Genomic DNA, 22,523 nt, shown 5'->3' on the forward strand with positions numbered 1-22,523 from the left:
TAAACTAAAATATGCACAAACAAATATATAGGGATACAAACAATAGATCAACGAATATGTCGTCATCCAACATTATGATTTGTTGATCCCAAGTATGCTGCTAGCGGAATAATTTCTGTACGCTGCTTTCTTTCATGTGCGCCGTGAGACTTGCATTTTGTGTTGTTGCTTAAGCAATAAATTGCGATATGCATATGCGCATTGGTCTGTGTCACTTTTAAAATTAATTCTCTTATCATTAGGCGTGTTCATAATGTGGAGCATTTCCATGGTGAAGCGCTTATTATATTGTTTCTCTATGTCCAATATAGTAACATTCTGGAAATCGGGATAGTGGCCCGTATCCTTACAGTGGGCCGTTAAGGCCGTTTTATTTTCCGAAGCGTTGTTTCTAAGTTTAATATTGGACTTATGGCCGGAAATCCTTGTCTTTAATTTTAATTTTGTTGTCCCCACATATACCTTCTCGCATAAGTGAGACCCGTCACCGTTGCATGGGATTCTGTATATTAGGTTGGATTTCTCATCCTTTGGAATTCTGTCCTTTGTATTACTGTAAATTTGTTTCAATGTATTGTTGTATGTGAACGCTATTTTGACCTTTTCTTTGTCATATAAATCCGATCTCTTGATCCTCTCTGCTATTCTTGGGACATAGGTTATCGCTTTGTATATTTTGTTATTTGCTTCTTCAGGTTTACGTTCATTACGTGCTCTGGTATAGAAATTTCGGACCAGTTTATTGACCAAGCTACTTGGAAACTCATTATCCTCTAGAGTTTTTTTGATGATCGTGATATTCTTCTTGTGGTACATTCTGTCGCTTATTGTAAGTACCCGTCTTATGAAGCTTTTGGCGGTATTTATTATTGTACTTTTTTCGTGTTTTGAATAGTAGTTATTTGTCTTCCCGAAGCTGTGGGTTTTCTGTACCAGTCAATATATAATTTGTTGTTCCTCCTATTGATTAACGTGTCCAAGTACGGTAGTTGACCATCTTTCTCAACCTCTATTGTAAATTTAATGTTTCTGCTGTAGCTGTTGAGTTCAGTGAGAATGTTTCCAATTTGTTCAGTTTTTACAATGGCAAATAAGTCATCTACATACTTTGTAAGTAGGCGTGGTTTGCTAGTAGTTTCATTTTCGAATCTTGTTAGCAGCTCCTCCATGACAATGTCAGCTATGACTGGGGAGGCTGGTGAGCCCATGGGCATTCCTGTACGTTGTTCGTATATTCTTTCATTGTATTTAAAATATCGATTCTCTTTTATGCAAAATTTCACCATTGTGATAAATAGTTCCCTTGTTAAGGATGTATATTCTGTTATGTTTTCCCACTTTGCGGATATGATTTCAATGGCTAAATCAACCGGAATGCTTGGGAACAAGGAGACTACGTCCAAGGAAACAAGGCTTTCATTATCATAAATATATGTGCCATTGACCTTACTTTTAAATTCTGTTGAGTCATCGACATTATATTTAGAAGAACAAGTGATATTTTTGAGTATTCTCACGACATATTTACAGAGGTTGTATGACGGGGAGTCGATAGATGAACAAATAGGTCGGAGTGGTATACCTTCTTTATGAATTTTGGGTAATCCATAGATTCTGGGAGTAATAGCATTTTTACACAGTAGCTTGTTCTTTTCTTGGATATCTATGGCACCGCTGTTGAACATCCTTTGAACAATCTCATTGTTTTTGTCTTGTAGCTTGTTCGTCGGATCGCGTTTTAAAACTCTGTAGGTAGAGATGTCGTTCACCAGTGTCTGAATCTTTGTATCGTATTCGTTTTTGTCTATCACCACTGTAGCGTTGCCCTTGTCGGCATTGAGTACAAGTAATTGTTTGTTGTGTTTGAGGAACCGTTTTGTCTCTTCCAGTATTTTGCGTGTGAATTTGTCTCGTGTGGAAATCGTATTGTTTTTTAGATGGTCGTGTATCAGTGTCGTGAAGTTGTTTCTTGCCACTTCTTGTGATTCCTTATCTTTCGCCGTTTGTATAATGTTTTCCCCGTCTGCTATAAACTTAAATAGAGGAAATTTCTTGTTTTCGGTCGAGAGGGCATATTTCGGGCCCAGCGATAACAGCCATTGTATATCATGTGGTATTTCAGTTTGTGTGGTATTTCGGAACCATTGTAGTACCACCCTAATATTGAGTTTTTCCTTCTCTTGTTGTCTTAGTTTTTCGTACTTTTTTGTTTGTCTCTGTTTAATCTTGCTTGTGAGGTTGTCCAACAGTATATTTTCACTTTCGTAGAATTTGGTTGAATGGTGAGAATTAAGAGTGTGATCGATTTCTGTTCTCAGTCTATTTGCCTCCCTTCTGTTTTGTCTTAGGAGGTCATGTTTGATACATATTATCATATTTAAAAGCTTCGCCTGCACTTGATTAATGAATGTGACAACTTTGTTTGTGTACTTACGTGGAATTCTGCAATTATTGGTGTTGTTTTTTATGATGTACATAATATCTTTTGTTGCATCTCTTAAAAAATTTGGTGTTATTCCACTTCGCTTGCATCTCTCCAAGAATTTCGTCGACTCTGATATTTTAATAATTTGTTGTGTTTTTTGCTGGTATCGTTTGATGTCCCTGTTGATCCGTGTATTATATTTGTGTTTGATGGTTTAGTACACCTTAAGGGTGTCTCCGTTCTTTTGGTGTGCTCTCCGTTTGAACATTTTTGGTAATTTTTATAGCCTTATGCGTTTACGTTATGTTAATAATAATGAGCTTAAAGGCCGTGGTTAAATAAAACACAATGTTTAAAATTTCATTGGTTTTTTTAATTTGTCAATATTTCGGCTTCAGTCTGAAGCCATCTTCAGGACCGTAAGTAAACATAAATGTATAAAAAGGCGGCATTCATTTCAGATACATGGTCATTAAAATTTACGTTATGCAACTAGGTATACATATAAACGAGACACAACTTACACTTGTGGTTATTCTTTATCGACTGATCATATGTTCGGAAAACAAAAGTAAAATAAACCTCAAAAATGTATACAATTTTAAAGTACAGTAAGTGTAAACTAAAATATGCACAAACAAATATATAGGGATACAAACAATAGATCAACGAATATGTCGTCATCCAACATTATGATTTGTTGATCCCAAGTATGCTGCTAGCGGAATAATTTCTGTACGCTGCTTTCTTTCATGTGCGCCGTGAGACTTGCATTTTGTGTTGTTGCTTAAGCAATAAATTGCGATATGCATATGCGCATTGGTCTGTGTCACTTTTAAAATTAATTCTCTTATCATTAGGCGTGTTCATAATGTGGAACATTTCCATGGTGAAGCGCTTATTATATTGTTTCTCTATGTCCAATATAGTAACATTCTGGAAATCGGGATAGTGGCCCGTATCCTTACAGTGGGCCGTTAAGGCCGTTTTATTTTCCGAAGCGTTGTTTCTAAGTTTAATATTGGACTTATGGCCGGAAATCCTTGTCTTTAATTTTAATTTTGTTGTCCCCACATATACCTTCTCGCATAAGTGAGACCCGTCACCGTTGCATGGGATTCTGTATATTAGGTTGGATTTCTCATCCTTTGGAATTCTGTCCTTTGTATTACTGTAAATTTGTTTCAATGAATTGTTGTATGTGAACGCTATTTTGACCTTTTCTTTGTCATATAAATCCGATCTCTTGATCCTCTCTGCTATTCTTGGGACATAGGTTATCGCTTTGTATATTTTGTTATTTGCTTCTTCAGGTTTACGTTCATTACGTGCTCTGGTATAGAAATTTCGGACCAGTTTATTGACCAAGCTACTTGGAAACTCATTATCCTCTAGAGTTTTTTTGATGATCGTGATATTCTTCTTGTGGTACATTCTGTCGCTTATTGTAAGTACCCGTCTTATGAAGCTTTTGGCGGTATTTATTATTGTACTTTTTTCGTGTTTTGAATAGTAGTTAATTAGTCTTCCCGAAGCTGTGGGTTTTCTGTACCAGTCAATATATAATTTGTTGTTCCTCCTATTGATTAACGTGTCCAAGTACGGTAGTTGACCATCTTTCTCAACCTCTATTGTAAATTTAATGTTTCTGCTGTAGCTGTTGAGTTCAGTGAGAATGTTTCCAATTTGTTCAGTTTTTACAATGGCAAATAAGTCATCTACATACTTTGTAAGTAGGCGTGGTTTGCTAGTAGTTTCATTTTCGAATCTTGTTAGCAGCTCCTCCATGACAATGTCAGCTATGACTGGGGAGGCTGGTGAGCCCATGGGCATTCCTGTACGTTGTTCGTATATTTTTTCATTGTATTTAAAATATCGATTCTCTTTTATGCAAAATTTCACCATTGTGATAAATAGTTCCCTTGTTAAGGATGTATATTCTGTTATGTTTTCCCACTTTGCGGATATGATTTCAATGGCTAAATCAACGGAAATGCTTGGGAACAAGGAGACTACGTCCAAGGAAACAAGGCTTTCATTATCATAAATATATGTGCCATTGACCTTACTTTTAAATTCTGTTGAGTCATCGACATTATATTTAGAAGAACAACATAAAAGAACATACATCCTTAACAAGGGAACTATTTATCACAATGGTGAAATTTTGCATAAAAGAGAATCGATATTTTAAATACAATGAAAAAATATACGAACAACGTACAGGAATGCCCATGGGCTCACCAGCCTCCCCAGTCATAGCTGACATTATCATGGAGGAGCTGCTAACAAGATTCGAAAATGAAACTACTAGCAAACCACGCCTACTTACAAAGTATGTAGATGACTTATTTGCCATTGTAAAAACTGAACAAATTGGAAACATTCTCACTGAACTCAACAGCTACAGCAGAAACATTAAATTTACAATAGAGGTTGACAAAGATGGTCAACTACCGTACTTGGACACGTTAATCAATAGGAGGAACAACAAATTATATATTGACTGGTACAGAAAACCCACAGCTTCGGGAAGACTAATTAACTACTATTCAAAACACGAAAAAAGTACAATAATAAATACCGCCAAAAGCTTCATAAGACGGGTACTTACAATAAGCGACAGAATGTACCACAAGAAGAATATCACGATCATCAAAAAAACTCTAGAGGATAATGAGTTTCCAAGTAGCTTGGTCAATAAACTGGTCCGAAATTTCTATACCAGAGCACGTAATGAACGTAAACCTGAAGAAGCAAATAACAAAATATACAAAGCGATAACCTATGTCCCAAGAATAGCAGAGAGGATCAAGAGATCGGATTTATATGACAAACAAAAGGTCAAAATAGCGTTCACATACAACAATACATTGAAACAAATTTACAGTAATACAAAGGACAGAATTCCAAAGGATGAGAAATCCAACCTAATATACAGAATCCCATGCAACGGTGACGGGTCTCACTTATGCGAGAAGGTATATGTGGGGACAACAAAATTAAAATTAAAGACAAGGATTTCCGGCCATAAGTTCAATATTAAACTTAGAAACAACGCTTCGGAAAATAAAACGGCCTTAACGGCCCACTGTAAGGATACGGGCCACTATCCCGATTTCCAGAATGTTACTATATTGGACATAGAGAAACAATATAATAAGCGCTTCACCATGGAAATGCTCCACATTATGAACACGCCTAATGATAAGAGAATTAATTTTAAAAGTGACACAGACCAATGCGCATATGCATATCGCAATTTATTGCTTAAGCAACAACACAAAATGCAAGTCTCACGGCGCACATGAAAGAAAGCAGCGTACAGAAATTATTCCGCTAGCAGCATACTTGGGATCAACAAATCATAATGTTGGATGACGACATATTCGTTGATCTATTGTTTGTATCCCTATATATTTGTTTGTGCATATTTTAGTTTACACTTACTGTACTTTAAAATTGTATACATTTTTGAGGTTTATTTTACTTTTGTTTTCCGAACATATGATCATTTGATAAAGAATAACCACAAGTGTAAGTTGTGTCTCGTTTATATGTATACCTAGTTGCATAACGTAAATTTTAATGACCATGTATCTGAAATGAATGCCCCCTTTTTATACATTTATGTTTACTTACGGTCCTGAAGATGGCTTCAGACTGAAGCCGAAATATTGACAAATTAAAAAAACCAATGAAATTTTAAACATTGTGTTTTATTTAACCACGGCCTTTAAGCTCATTATTATTAACATAACGTAAACGCATAAGGCTATAAAAATTCCCAAAAATGTTCAAACGGAGAGCACACCAAAAGAACGGAGACACCCTTAAGGTGTACCAAACCATCAAACACAAATATAATACACGGATCAACAGGGACATCAAACGATACCAGCAAAAAACACAACAAATTATTAAAATATCAGAGTCGACGAAATTCTTGGAGAGATGCAAGCGAAGTGGAATAACACCAAATTTTTTAAGAGATGCAACAAAAGATATTATGTACATCATAAAAAACAACACCAATAATTGCAGAATTCCACGTAAGTACACAAACAAAGTTGTCACATTCATTAATCAAGTGCAGGCGAAGCTTTTAAATATAATAATATGTATCAAACATGACCTCCTAAGACAAAACAGAAGGAAGGCAAATAGACTGAGAACAGAAATCGATCACACTCTTAATTCTCACCATTCAACCAAATTCTACGAAAGTGAAAATATACTGTTGGACAACCTCACAAGCAAGATTAAACAGAGACAAACAAAAAAGTACGAAAAACTAAGACAACAAGAGAAGGAAAAACTCAATATTAGGGTGGTACCACAATGGTTCCGAAATACCACACAAACTGAAATACCACATGATATACAATGGCTGTTATCGCTGGGCCCGAAATATGCCCTCTCGACCGAAAACAAGAAATTTCCTCTATTTAAGTTTATAGCAGACGGGGAAAACATTATACAAACGGCGAAAGATAAGGAATCACAAGAAGTGGCAAGAAACAACTTCACGACACTGATACACGACCATCTAAAAAACAATACGATTTCCACACGAGACAAATTCACACGCAAAATACTGGAAGAGACAAAACGGTTCCTCAAACACAACAAACAATTACTTGTACTCAATGCCGACAAGGGCAACGCTACAGTGGTGATAGACAAAAACGAATACGATACAAAGATTCAGACACTGGTGAACGACATCTCTACCTACAGAGTTTTAAAACGCGATCCGACGAACAAGCTACAAGACAAAAACAATGAGATTGTTCAAAGGATGTTCAACAGCGGTGCCATAGATATCCAAGAAAAGAACAAGCTACTGTGTAAAAATGCTATTACTCCCAGAATCTATGGATTACCAAAAATTCATAAAGAAGGTATACCACTCCGACCTATTTGTTCATCTATCGACTCCCCGTCATACAACCTCTGTAAATATGTCGTGAGAATACTCAAAAATATCACTTGTTCTTCTAAATATAATGTCGATGACTCAACAGAATTTAAAAGTAAGGCCAATGGCACATATATTTATGATAATGAAAGCCTTGTTTCCTTGGACGTAGTCTCCTTGTTCCCAAGCATTCCGGTTGATTTAGCCATTGAAATCATATCCGCAAAGTGGGAAAACATAAAAGAATATACATCCTTAACAAGGGAACTATTTATCACAATGGTGAAATTTTGCATAAAAGAGAATCGATATTTTAAGTACAATGAAAAAATATACGAACAACGTACAGGAATGCCCATGGGCTCACCAGCCTCCCCAGTCATAGCTGACATTGTCATGGAGGAGCTGCTAACAAGATTCGAAAATGAAACTACTAGCAAACCACGCCTACTTACAAAGTATGTAGATGACTTATTTGCCATTGTAAAAACTGAACAAATTGGAAACATTCTCACTGAACTCAACAGCTACAGCAGAAACATTAAATTTACAATAGAGGTTGAGAAAGATGGTCAACTACCGTACTTGGACACGTTAATCAATAGGAGGAACAACAAATTATATATTGACTGGTACAGAAAACCCACAGCTTCGGGAAGACTAATTAACTACTATTCAAAACACGAAAAAAGTACAATAATAAATACCGCCAAAAGCTTCATAAGACGGGTACTTACAATAAGCGACAGAATGTACCACAAGAAGAATATCACGATCATCAAAAAAACTCTAGAAGATAATGAGTTTCCAAGTAGCTTGGTCAATAAACTGGTCCGAAATTTCTATACCAGAGCACGTAATGAACGTAAACCTGAAGAAGCAAATAACAAAATATACAAAGCGATAACCTATGTCCCAAGAATAGCAGAGAGGATCAAGAGATCGGATTTATATGACAAAGAAAAGGTCAAAATAGCGTTAACATACAACAATACATTGAAACAAATTTACAGTAATACAAAGGACAGAATTCCAAAGGATGAGAAATCCAACCTAATATACAGAATCCCATGCAACGGTGACGGGTCTCACTTATGCGAGAAGGTATATGTGGGGACAACAAAATTAAAATTAAAGACAAGGATTTCCGGCCATAAGTCCAATATTAAACTTAGAAACAACGCTTTGGAAAATAAAACGGCCTTAACGGCCCACTGTAAGGATACGGGCCACTATCCCGATTTCCAGAATGTTACTATATTGGACATAGAGAAACAATATAATAAGCGCTTCACCATGGAAATGTTCCACATTATGAACACGCCTAATGATAAGAGAATTAATTTTAAAAGTGACACAGACCAATGCGCATATGCATATCGCAATTTATTGCTTAAGCAACAACACAAAATGCAAGTCTCACGGCGCACATGAAAGAAAGCAGCGTACAGAAATTATTCCGCTAGCAGCATACTTGGGATCAACAAATCATAATGTTGGATGACGACATATTCGTTGATCTATTGTTTGTATCCCTATATATTTGTTTGTGCATATTTTAGTTTACACTTACTGTACTTTAAAATTGTATACATTTTTGAGGTTTATTTTACTTTTGTTTTCCGAACATATGATCAGTCGATAAAGAATAACCACAAGTGTAAGTTGTGTCTCGTTTATATGTATACCTAGTTGCATAACGTAAATTTTAATGACCATGTATCTGAAATGAATGCCCCCTTTTTATACATTTATGTTTACTTACGGTCCTGAAGATGGCTTCAGACTGAAGCCGAAATATTGACAAATTAAAAAAACCAATGAAATTTTAAACATTGTTTTATTTAACCACGGCCTTTAAGCTCATTATTATTAACATAACGTAAACGCATAAGGCTATAAAAATTACCAAAAAAGTAGTTTTAGTTGTTTGGCCATTTTTGTGTGTTTGTTGATTTGGTTGATTTATTGTTTTGTGTTTATTTGTTGACGCGTGTTTGTTTGTTGTCCCTGTGTGATTACTTTGTTTTTTGTAAACAAATTTTAAAGGTTCAACTATTGTGCCAGAATTAGTGTTTGTCTGTTCGTTTATTAATCTACCCTCGAATGTTTTTTCTTTGTAGATTTCCATGTTTTCGATTACGTCAGACGTCGACATTTTGCCTGCATGTGAGGGGCCTTGACTGTTTTATTGATGTTTGCCGGGGAGCATTTATTTTCGACCATGTGATTCGGCGGCCGCCGCGGTACTGGGTTCACGCACCGCAACACCAAAATTTAAGAAACAAGTTTTTTTCAATTAGAAGAAAATTTGTCTAAGCGGGGTCGCCTTCGGCAGTGTTCGGTAAGAACTCCGAATTTACTACTGCGATGAAAAACTCTCAATGATAACTCACCTACCATGTAGATGCCGTTCGGAGTCGGCATAAAACAAGTAGGTCCCGTCACGCCAATTTGTAGGAAAAATTATAAGAAGCACGACGCAAATCGGAAGAGAAGATCGGCCTAAAATCTCTCCGGAGGTTATCGCGCCTTAAATTTATTTAGGTTTTATTAAGTTGGACTCTGGTATGATGGTTAGGTTCGATGTTTTTTTGTTGTAGTCTCTAATGTGTTCTCTGAACATCGTTCTTATTTGTCGTCCTGTGTTGGCATTCGCAGGTAAGTTTTTATACACCGTGGCTGCTAAACGGATCGTCTGAGTTAGTTTTAGTTCTTAGTTTTACCCCTTTGACAAGGAATGCCGGAAGATATTTCCAATATATATATGAATCTAAACTAAAACAACAATAGGCCAGGTAGACCTCTCTTAGTCGTTTTATTACAAATTTACATGTTTTTCATTACGATTTTAATAGCTCAGTCAGTTTTTAATATATGTATGAAAAGTAAAATGCACTGAACTCGTAATTAATTTCCAGTTTTGACTAAAGGCAGGGTTTGTAGAGTCTTCTTATCAATAAGTTCATTCAGATAGCAGCAAAGTTACCGAAACCCGAAAAATTTTCCTTGTATATATATATACATATATTGTAAGAAAGGGCTAATTCTCTTCTTATACGATCCGGAGAGAAACTGAAAATAAGGTTATAGCCAACCAAGTTACACGCTCGCAGCCATCCAAAGGTGAGACGGGTTTTTGTCCCTAACTCACTGGGGGTGTCCAGGGAAAATCTTGTATGCAGTCATTCTCAGATCCTCGAGATCTACTAAACAAGTCGTATGGATTTCCAGGTATTTTTTACTTTTTAAATCCTTTTTCTTTATATTTCTGCCTTTATACAGCCTAAAAAACTGTAAGTCCAAATTTTACTGGAGCGTTCATTTAAAGTAAAACGTTTTTACATCGCTACTGGGCAGTCCTGACATGCATAGCTAATGCATGTAAAGTTCCCTTCCTGCATTTTAGAAATTTTTATGCAAATAACTTTATGCGACTCGAATTAACTCATTACCCAAACAAATAATCATATTAAATTCATAAAACCAGATTTTAAATTTTTGATGTTTAATTCAAAAATCTTAAATTTTCAGAGCAAAACTTTCCATTTTCTCTGATTTCATTTTTTACACTTTACTGTTGTTGTTGTTGTTGCGATAAAGGCACTCTCCGAAGGTTTCGGTAACATGCACCATTAGAGTATAAGTCATACAGGATACGCCACGGGTAGGTTAGGTTGCCAATTGGGTTGGAGAAGCTATAAATTGCGCTGGCAACCCCTTGAAAGGGTTGCGCTACACAATTCCTTGAATCAGTTGGGTATTTTAGTCACCTCTTACGATAGGCATACCTGCCGCGGATAAGTTCTAAGCCCCCTACCCGCTGGGGGCTTACAAGTTCTAAAAAATGTTTACTGCCTTTTTGCTTCAATTGCAGAGTTTTGATATGGTATTTTCAGCACAAAATTTATTTTTTGCTATTTTAACATGTTAAAAATAGTACCCAGCAAAGAACTAGATCTTTACTGCAAATTCTTGCACTAACTGGGTAAGATTTATATTAAATTTTTTGAACTATAATTAAAAAAATATTTAAAAAAAAATGTTGTGGTCAATTACAAACAATAAAGAATATATTTCAGAAAGCTAGAGCATAAATATCAAAATTAAAGAAATGTGAAAATATTTGAATATATTTCACCTATATGTAAGAAGTATGACGAAGAAGGGAGTTCTCATCTCTCTAACACTTGAATAAACAAGAAATAATAATAATAAAAATTCGAGAACTACACTGGTTGACAAAGATGCTGATGCATAGAATTTTATGCATGCTTGTTAAAGAACTTTTTTTTTAAATAAAGAAATTTTATTATTTTCTTTTATGAGTTGATTCAGGAGCACTACTATGAATGCTTCAGCAGTATCAGCTAACATAAGCGCGTTCCAGTGTCTTTGATATTGCTCTTCACTGAGATCGCCTAGATTTTCAGGAAAACGGTTCAGGTGGCTATAGAGAATGCACATCTTGATACTCGGATGTTGAAAATGTAGCATCAGTTGGTCTATGTATTCAGAGAGTTAGGTAACTACCTAAAAAGTTTTTTACAACCCAAACGAACTCGCCCCATGCCGATTTTTCAGGTGCTTTGAAGCGGCTAGTGAACTCGGTATCACATGTTAGTTTTCTAATATGTGGTCGATCGAAGATCCCAGCTTTCACCCTTTCAGAACCCAGTTTTGGAAACGATTTAAAAATATATTTGATGTCTAGCACTAAGGCTGGTCGAACAGAAATCAGTAGGTTGGGATAAATCCATTAAGATTAATTTCTGCGTTTTACTCCTCTTATGTTTACCACGCAGCAGCCGCCGTAATGTGGCTGTAGCGTGCTCCGCCTACCACACCGAGGGTCCTGGGTCCAACTCCCGCGCAAAATGAAAAATCGGATGCCTTTCGGAATCGACAGAAAACATGTGGGTCCTGTCATGCCAATTTGTAGGGCAAATTAAAACGATCACGACGCAAGTTGGGAAAGAAGCTCGGCCTAAATCTCCTAGGAGGTAAATCGCGCCAAGTATTGATTGATTGATTTGTTTACCACACAGAAATAACAGTCGTTGTGATGGTCCATATGGTTCACTCCATATCACATTATTTTGGTACTTCAAATGAGGTCTTCTTTTATCTAGCCATAGGCGTTATGACTCAACACAACTTGTGTATACTGCGATCCTTGACGAACTCATAATAAAAAATGTTACCCGTATTTCAAAAACACCAGCTGCTGGAAGAAATTTGAAGGGAGGTTTCAAATCAGCGACCAGAAATTAGTGAGAAAAAAAGAAGAACACCATGTAACACAGAGACGTAAATAAATTTTTTGTGAAACTTTAACGAAAGCACCGCGTTTTTTTGCTAATCTTCAAGTAGGTAATGTGGGGAATTATCTACCGCCAGTTTGACAATTTCTATTGCTGTCCGTCGTTGGCGATTCTCTATAGCTTTACGTCTCTGATGCAGAGCCAAAAAGGGCTTCTTTTGTCCATCAGTGTTATAAAAGCATAGATTTTTCGATGGCATTTGAAAAATAAAATAATGAAAATAAAATCGATCGGTGGAAGTAAAAAATAAAAATATGAGAAATTCAGAATAAAAATAAGAAATAATATCTGACTATGGAAAGCTCACGAAAAGTAATAAAAATAATTTTAAATAAACAAAGAAGACTCAGTGAATATATGTGTATGAGCTGGTGAAAAAAAATCTATATAAAAAGCAATAAAACCTGCAACATTCAAGACAACAATAAAATAATAACCATGTAGCAGCAATCAACACAACATGAGATAAGAAAATGCCTACTGTGTAACAACAATGAAAATAATAAAAAGGACAACAGATATAACAGAAAGGACAATAAATAAACAAGTTATTACATATATTTTTTACGTATCGAACACCCCACGGGACGGACACACAACTACACCAACACGTCTTACAAATCATTCTCTTATTGATTTATACGATCCTAATTTTCAGGATGACCCTCATATGTATATAAGAGTCAAAAAAACAATGACTTTTTGCTACTTCAGTGAAGTTGCCCCAGTTTTGGACTAAATGCCCCGAAGCGTGGTTCATCCACGCTGAAATGCAGTTCAATAGAAAATTACTGCACTTCCGCAGGACGTTATGATGATTTTGGATGTTATACATATTCCTGCTGAGATTTTTATCTTCTTTTACCTTAGCTATTTTGTATTTTTTCCTAAAATTATCTATAGTAATCTATTTAAATATATCCTTACATTATTATACATATTATAATTTCAGATGTAGTAGTACTTTGTTGTGCATTAAGACTCCGATATCTTATTGTACTAATTGTAAAACCTTGAATAAATTAAATGAAATTACACATTCAGTCTATGTGAGGTCTTATTGACTGGCCAGTTCAACCTCCTGAAAATAATAAATTCTTTGCGTTAAAGCAGGTTTTGATTGAACGGCATTCCTTAAGTGATAATACTAAATTAGATCGAATTTTATCAGATTCAAAGATGAGAGATCATAAACTTTCACAGTTTTAGCGGTCTCTGGTTTTACCGTCTGAAAAATATGAGTTTAGTTCTTGCCAGCACAAACTCTAGTGACATTAGCGAACTAGTTAACTTAGCTGATAAGCTAAAATATTAGTAGCGTAAAAAAGTGATTTGAGATTATATACATTTCAATTTCTAAAATGTTTCTTCCTTGACTATTGTGACCAATATCATATGATAAAATTAAAATTGATAAAATTAATAATTTATTAAAATATGACATTCAAAATTTCTCGTTTTTTCACGACGCAGAGAAGCGATGCGCGCATGCACAGTTCTTATTGTTATATATAATATGGGAGGCAAGAAATTCGACTAAGTAGACTTTACAACAACGTTGTAAACTTAAAAAACGAACACAAATTTTTATAGACTGAAATATGATACAACAATGTAATGCAGAAAAATTCAAAACTACACAGCAAAAAATGGAGTGAAGTATTATAACCCGAATTCAAGCATACAAAAAGAGAAAAATAAAACCTTTCGGGGAACGTTGATACTCGTATTTTAATTAAAAAAAACTGCAGATGGTATAATCTTGAGAGAAGAAATTCTACTTGCTTCGTCATTGATAAACATTTCAAAGAAGCTGAAGATCAACTTGGAGTTTTTGGTTTCTCAAGGATACGACGTTGCAGCTGCAAAGAGTGGAGAGTTGAAGGGTTGTGCTGCTGCAGTGATGGAGAAGTATCCGTCTGCAATTTATGTACATTGCACAAGCCATTCCTTGAATTTGGCGGTTGGTGAAGCGTGCTCCATTTCTCTCATAAGAAATTGTCTTGGGTCCATAAAGCAGATAGTTTCTTTCTTCAGACCTTCAGCAAAACGCGAAGCTATTTCCAAGGATGCCGTCGAAACTTTGAATTGTCCAACAAAGAAAGAACGTTTGAAGCGATTGTGTGAAACGAGATGGACGGAAAGACTAGATGCTATGATCTGCTTCTAAGAAATGTTTGCTTCTGAAAGTTCTAGAAATGCTTTCAGTTATCTACACACTTTTAGGACTGGAGGATTCATTGCGGCAATGGTTGTTATTAACGAAATTTTTTCTTTGGCTCATCCATTAACCTCTTACCTTCAAGGGAAAAGTGTTGATCTTTCTGCAGCAGTTTCAACGGTTGATGATCTGGCATTTTTTTGAAAGAAATTAGGAAAAAGGCTTAATCAAAGTTCGAAGAAATGTTTCTTGATGCTAAAGAAATAGCTGAATCTATCGGAGAGAAGATTGAAGTTCCTAGGATTGTGAGTCGTCAAACAAACTGAGAAAACTACGAAAACTGCTCAGCAGAAGAATTAGGTTAGGTTGAACTGGCCGGTCCAATAAAATAAGAAATAAAATAAATTAGCATAAAAGGCAATATAAAAATTTAATGTTATATTTTTGTAACTTTTTTTTTCAGTATAAGATAAAGTACATATAAAATGAGGATTAAATCTGCAAATGCAAAAACATTTTCGGGGAAATTCGCCATTAATTGTTATAAATACATTAGTTAGTTTCAACAAAAGTTAACTCAGTATTTGTGATTTCATGTTCTTTTGAAAACAACTAAAATTAAAAAAAAACAAGGAATCTGTTAAATAAAGACTTATGTATTTACGTGTAAGTGAAATTTACCACAAAAAAATGGGCCGGTCAAAAATTCATTCTTTTTAAGTATTTTTTGGTACGCTACAAATTATTTTGGAACAATTTTTTAGGATTTTGGTAGAGCCTATTATAAGTAAGTGGCAACAATGGGAAACCATATTTGTATGTAGCTGAAACATTTGTGCTTTCGAATTTAGCGGGGATACATAAAGGTTTAGGTCTTTGCAATTCGCATTAGAACACTTAGATAATTGTTCCCAAAGATGGCCCTCACTAGGGAAGGCACCTTGTCGTTGGTGTGAGGGCTTAGCCGAACTCCATAGCGGCCGACTATGAGGCGGAGCTGTTTAGGACTGACATCTACGCCGTTTCGCCTCATACGAGGGTGGCGGGATGTCGGTGACCAAGAACTGCCAACCCCCTAATCCAGGGTGTTATGCGGACCGTGCCTATTGGACGATTTGCAGCCAGGGGATAAATTCGGCTGTATTCGAACCGAGCCTTCCCGATACCGGACCACCTCGGGGAGTATTTATGAACTTACCACAGTAAGGGGCGCTGCTGTGGCGGACGATTCTTTCCCCGTATATAATACTGGACCGCTGAGCCCAACTTGTCGGGCAGGTGGTCGTACGACCAAGATGAACGACTCATTACCTGATTGTAATAAGGACGATGTAAAGAGGAGGACTGAGTAACAATCCAAGGACGAAAAATACGAATTAAGTGATGCGTCGGACTCGGGGAGCGAGAGTAGTGCTGATTCAATGAACTCCGTGTTGGAGAGGCACACAAATGAAAACGGTGTAGAAGAGTGGAGAAGGGTCCGGAGCAGAGGAAGTACAAGAGCTCTCTCGCAGTACCGTGCAGCACTAAGAATTGTACAACGCTTGGGAGCAGTGGTCGATCCAACAGAAGTGGAGATCGAGCGCTTGGAATGGGCCCATGAAGCGGTAGAAGTAGGTCGAAGGCAGTTCAAAAGGTTTGTTGCGAGAAACCCTCGGTTCTGCAACCGATACGAGGAGGAAGAAGCCTCCAATGGCAGAATGAAGAGGCAACGTTCGGCGGAAGGCGAAAAGCCTAATTTCAAGAGGCAGAAAGGACCCAGTCCTAGAGCCGCGAGACAGGGCAGTCGCATAGACAAGACAGGTAGGCCCAAAGCTGTAAGACAGATGGGCCCCAATAGCGAGGTAGCAAGTACCTCGAAAGGTGCTAAACAGAGGGAAGTTCCAACTACGGAAGTAGGAGATAAGCCAAAGGGAGATAACGCTAAGACTCCGGCTTTCTCGGAGATGCTGAAGGGAGTTAACGCTAAGACTCCGGCTTTCTAGGAGGTGTCAATGGGAAATAACACTAAGACTCCGGCTTTTCCTGAAAAGATGAGTGATGTGGCAAAGCAGTCACTGACTGTGGCGCTGGTTGATCGTAGCAGTCCTTTCGGACAAATTACTACTGAAAGGTGGAGATCTGTGGAAAGGGAGCTTATTAGCTTAATGCTTAAGATGATGCGGGAACAGCCAAGTAAGCCCCTTCTAACCTTTGATTCGGGGGGATGGTATAATGGTGTGAAGATGATAGCGTGCGACAACATCGCGAGCTTGAGGTCGCTGGAGGAAGTGGGTCAAAAACTCCAAAGGCAAGGCACGAATGCACGGTTTGAGGTGGTGGATAAAGCGCAAATCCCCACGGTACCAAAAGTTAAGGTATGGATACCATGCGTGATGTAGTCGGAGGATATACTGCGACTTCTGCAGAATCAGAATCCGAACATACCGACACAGGATTGGAAGGTACTTACTGTGTCTCGGCCTACCGAGGATGGTCAGTTCTACATCTTCCAAATAAACCAGCAGGCGGAGGATATTTTGACACGCAGCTTGGCAAAATGTCCTTTGGCACTCGCAAAATTTACATGCGACTCAGGAAAAGAAGTCCCGAGGATAAAAACCCTAACACGTGGCACAACAGTCACGAGAGGCTGAAGGGGGCCTCGAATACTCTAAACCAAAAGGGCAAGGGGAGGACGACGACGTCAAGACGAAGGTGCTGGAGGGGGACAAACAGCCCAATGGTGCTGCGAGTCCTACAGATAAACCTCCAACACAGTAAAGTGGTGTCGAGCGAACTCCTCCTAACCCTTGAGGAGGGTTCGTTTGACGTGGCGCTGATCCAGGAGCCGTGGCTCTCATCGGGAGGAAAGGTTTCTGGACTTAGCGCGCGCGGGTTTGGCGTTTACTACGCGCAAACGGAAGGACGGGTGCGAGCTGTAGTAATGGAAAGGAAACAGCTGCATTCATATATGCTGCCTAATTACACCACTGAGGATCTCGTAGCGGTGGCCGTTGAGCAAAAGAATAAGCAGGCATTTATCCTGCCGTCCTGCTACATGGCCCATGCTGCGGAGGTTCACCCGATGGAGTGCAAAAGGCTAGTACAGGAGGAAGCTCGCAAAGAGCGGTTGGTCATAGGCGCAGATGCAAATGCGCACCACAATGCGTGGGGAGAAGCAGATACGAACAAGAGAGGCGAATCTCTATTTTGTTACATCCTGCAAACCAATTTGCAGATAGCCAACAGGGGAAATGTCCCTACATACATTGGTCCAACATCTAGTATCATGGATATTACATTGAGCTCTGAGCGTGATATATCAAGGTATGATTGGATGGTTCTTGATAGACCATCCTTCTCCGACCATGCGTATATCAGCTTCAGCATCCTCCTAAAGAGGGTAGAGAAGGGAGAAACCTTTAGAAACCCTAGGTCAACGAACTGGACTAAATTCCAGAAACATGTAGAAACAAAACTGGGACAACCCAAAGAGGTTGCTAATGAATTCCTAACGAGGACGCTTATGACTGCGTATAACAAAGCTAGCCCTCTAAGAAGATTCAGAGGAAAAGCAAATCCGCCATGGTGGAGCAATGAGCTGAGTCTTCTGAGAAGACAGGTAAAAAAAATGTTTAAGCTCGCAAAGACCGCGGAAAGCGAAGCGTGTAGGGACGAGTACAGGGATCTACTGAGGATCTACAAGCGTGAAATTACCAGGGCGAAGAGAAACTCATGGAAAAATTTCTGTACGGACATAGAGTGCTTCAGCGAAACAGCACGGTTGAAAAAAGTCCTAACAAAGGGAAAGGTAGTCCAGGGACTAATAAAGAAAGAGAACGGGGAATGGTCACGTAATAGTGAGGAATCCCTTGAGGTGCTTCTCGATACACATTTCCCATCGGGAGACGGTTTACAAGAGCCAGCAGACATCACTCACGCTTCGATCACGGAGGTAGTAGTGCCGGGCTTGGTGATCGATACCAAGATTGAGTGGGCAGTGAAGACGTTTTCTAAGTTTAAATCGCCGGGCCCAGATGGTATATTCCCGGCCATGCTACAAGTCTCAAGTAGGGCGGTCTTGGAATGGCTTAAAATAATATTCGATGGGTGCATAAGACAGAATCATGTACCGCACTCTTGGAGAACTGCTCGTGTAGCTTTTCTACCAAAGGCGGGGAAGATCGGTCACGTGTAACCCAAAGACTATAGACCCACTAGCTTAACATCATTTCTGCTCAAAACCTTTGAGAGGCTAATAGATGTGTACATAAAGTCCAACGTGGATGAAACGCTGCTCTCCACAACATAACATGCGTACACCAAAGGCAAGTCCGTAGACACCGCATTGCATAGGGTGGTAATAGGCATAGAGAAATCCCTGGAATATGCTCTATGAGTCTTCTTGGACATTGCCGGGACTTTCAGTAATGTTTCTAAATGGGCGATTATGGATGGTGTTAATTACATTAAAGTACATCCCGCCTTAATCAGATGGATCGGCTGCATGTTAAATTGCAGGAAGATTACATCACAATGGGGATTGTACGAGGCCACGAAATCAGTGGACAGGGGCACGCCGCAGGGAGGGGTGCTATCACTTCTGCTGTGGACGCTGGTCATCAACCAACTGCTCAGGCGATTCGATGAGGGACCCGTAAAACTTACGGCTTACGCAGATGACGTTGCAATTGTCATAAGTGGAAAGTGCCTTCCAACGATTAGTTCTTTGATGGATCGGGCGCTTCGGGATATTCATACCTGGGCATGTAATGTCGGGTTGAAAGTCAATGCGGAGAAGACGGATATGGTCCTGTTTACAAAGAGGTACAAGGTCCCAAATTGGACCAGGCCTAAGTTAGGAGGGGTGACCTTACAGGAGAAACCTTGCACAAAATATCTAGGAATCATCCTAGACAGTAAGCTGTCATGGAAGCTCAACGTGGAGGAGAGGGTCAAGAAGGCCTCAACGGCACTCTATGCATGTAAAAGAATGCTGGGGTGTACGTGGGGCCTATCGCCCTCTCTTTTTCATTGGGTTTTTACAGCGATTGTAAGCCTATTCTGTACTATGGAGTTCTTGTTTGGTGGAAAGCCACACAAAAAACAACATGCCTCAAAAAATTAGAGGGGGTATGCAGACTATCGATGCTTAGCATTACGGGAGCCCTGAAAATAACCGCGACGGCTGCACTGTATGCCATTCTGCACATTCCACCTGTAGACTTGGTAGCAAAGAACAAGGCATTAACGACCGCAACCAGGCTCGGTGCTTCGGGGCAGCTTGAGCGCCGACCATATGGCCATAGTAGTATAGCGTCATCAATCACAAGACGAACAGACTACCTGATTCCCTATCTGCGCTTTGAGGGAGATCTTAAGGCCACAATAGAGGTGGACGGTTGGCGCAAGGGTGCGCAAATGGCGGACGAGGCGATACATGTGTACACCGATTGTTCCAAAGTAGTGGTAGGATTAGGGTCTGCGGTATACTGCGCTGATCCGGAAATAAGCAGATCCTACAGGCTGCCCGATTACTGTAGCGTTTTCCAAGCGGAAATATTAGCCGTAACCAAAGCAGTAGAAACCCTGGAAGAGAATAGCTTAAGCTGCAACCGTGTTAACTTTTATATTGACAGTCAAGCAAAAATTAAGGCAATAATCTCGCATACACTCAAAAAAAAGTTATCATCAAGTCGATGCCATCTAGGCATCAATGTGCAATTTTTGCTTATCTTTTTTTCGTCATCAATGATCTTATGTTATTGACATTTTCGAAATATTAGTTTGATACTTGTATTTGTCAAGTTAATAGACTACATACAATTGTAATGCGTTTTATAATCAATCTAGTATTATGTTATAATGAAACTAGGAAATTTATACAGTTATCATTTTGATACATTTTAAGGGCGAAACAAATATTCTCCATGGGCAAACCAATAGTCAAGATACAAAATTGATACTTTTAATTATACTTTTTATAATATTTATCGTTGCATTGATACCACGAAAATGATACCGTTTATAGTTTCAATTTTGCACATCGTGTATTAATAGGATAGTGATACTTTTTTTTTTGAGTGTAGCACAGCATCTAAATGCGTGTCAGAGTTTAAGCAGTCTCTGGAGAGAATCGGGACAGGGAGAAGCATACATCTATATTGTGTCCCAGGGCATATGGGAATAGATGGGAATGAAAAAGCGGACGAACTAACTAAAAAGGGCGCATCCCTTGAAGCTTGCTCCGTAGACGTCCCAATTAGATTGGGCGAGATTAAGCGAAGGCGAGAGGTGCACATGATCGACCAAGCGGGAAAGGCGTGGATTCAAGCGTGGGGCTGTAAAGTGTCCAAGATTATGTGTAGGTCTTACAACCTTAGACTAACACAGTTGCTTCTATCATTAAAAAGAGAGGACTGTAGACTCATGACGGGTCTTCTGACTGAAAACTGCCTTCTGGCGTCACATGCCTTTAAATTAGGCTTGGTCAGTGATAGCAGATGTAGGAAGTGCGGGTTGGAGGAGGAAACGATCGAGCACGTTCTGTGCTAGTGCCCTGCACTTGCCAGACTAAGACTCCATCTATTAGGAGTGATACAGCTGTCAGATCTAGAAGCAGCAAGTGGCTTAAGTCCTAGGAAGCTTCTAGTATTTGCCAAGAGGGCGGAGTTATTTTATAACATAGGTCTTGGTTTTTGATAGGGTTTTTCAGTTTGGTCATTAAGACAAACTTCTGGTAACACTACGGACTCAATCAGTCTATGTGAGGTCCTCATGGACCGGCCAGTTCAACCTAACCTAACCACCCAAAGATGGCGCGCTTGTTCGAATTTACAAAAAACTTTTTCCATTAATTATATATAAAAAAAAATTGATTTTTCCCCTGTTCATTTACTAAAAGTACATTTTTAATATTCAAATAAGATTTTGATATACATAAATATAATGTAATGCATTTATAGTAAAGTTAATCTAAATAATATTTTCGTGTTCAACAGATTGTCCACACAACGGATATACTCTTACACTTTCCTTTGCATGTATGTCAACAGCACTTGATTTCTTCTCTGTTGTTAGCCATCGCTTTTTATTCATCAATAGGAGCAGCATCAAACAAGGCAAATGAAGCAGTGAATAACGAAATAACGCCCGTGAAGTGTTACTGTTCGATTTCCTATAGAATTTGAATGCTGAAACAAGTTGGTAATTAAGATTTTTAATTTCAATATAAATTGTTTACTAAGACCTATTGATGGTTGGGAAATTGGATGGAAAACGGTAACATGAATATAAGTTGATAAAATATTCAGCCAGTGGAAAAGTCAATTGAATTGGAAACGTTATAACTACTAAGTGAAGTAATTATACTGCGAGTTCAAAAACGGTCGGCATGTACATTTGTTGAAAATAGACCTAATAAAAGGATTGGTTTGTTGCGTGAATGCACCCAATATTCACACATATCCTAAAAAGTGTGTATGCCATTTTTAAGAATAAAGTGTCTATTCAAAACTGGCAAAAGGTTTTAAATCGGTTGGTAACTACAAAAGTTACGGTTATATTAACCTGCAAAGGATGATACTGTAACGAATTTACTTGCTAATCCTCTTATTTGCAATCCTCTGCTAAGTTCGAATCACTAAACTGTTGAATAAATAACTCCAATTTGTAATAATGCAAAATGGCCTTTATTAAAGTACTTCACAA

At 38.2% G+C, this 22,523-nt stretch overlaps 1 protein-coding gene across 5 annotated transcripts in view; it reads right to left on the minus strand.

The window, feature by feature from the left end:
* Positions 1-22,523, minus strand: part of LOC137240175 (protoheme IX farnesyltransferase, mitochondrial-like) — a 367,290-nt gene that overhangs the window by 150,997 nt on the left and 193,770 nt on the right. For 2 of the 5 annotated variants that reach the window (XM_067766111.1, XM_067766112.1), the window contains exon 4: positions 21,843-22,006. The exons of 1 other annotated variant lie outside the window; for it this stretch is intronic. In XM_067766111.1, the coding sequence (XP_067622212.1) occupies positions 21,843-22,006 (164 nt within the window). Of the gene's footprint in view, positions 1-21,691; positions 22,007-22,523 lie in introns of those variants that run through there. 2 more of the 5 variants (XM_067766113.1, XR_010949621.1) reach the window with 2 other exon arrangements.

Source organism: Eurosta solidaginis, chromosome 2 (genome assembly GCF_040869045.1).
Source record: "Eurosta solidaginis isolate ZX-2024a chromosome 2, ASM4086904v1, whole genome shotgun sequence".
NCBI classification, from domain to species: domain Eukaryota; kingdom Metazoa; phylum Arthropoda; class Insecta; order Diptera; family Tephritidae; genus Eurosta; species Eurosta solidaginis.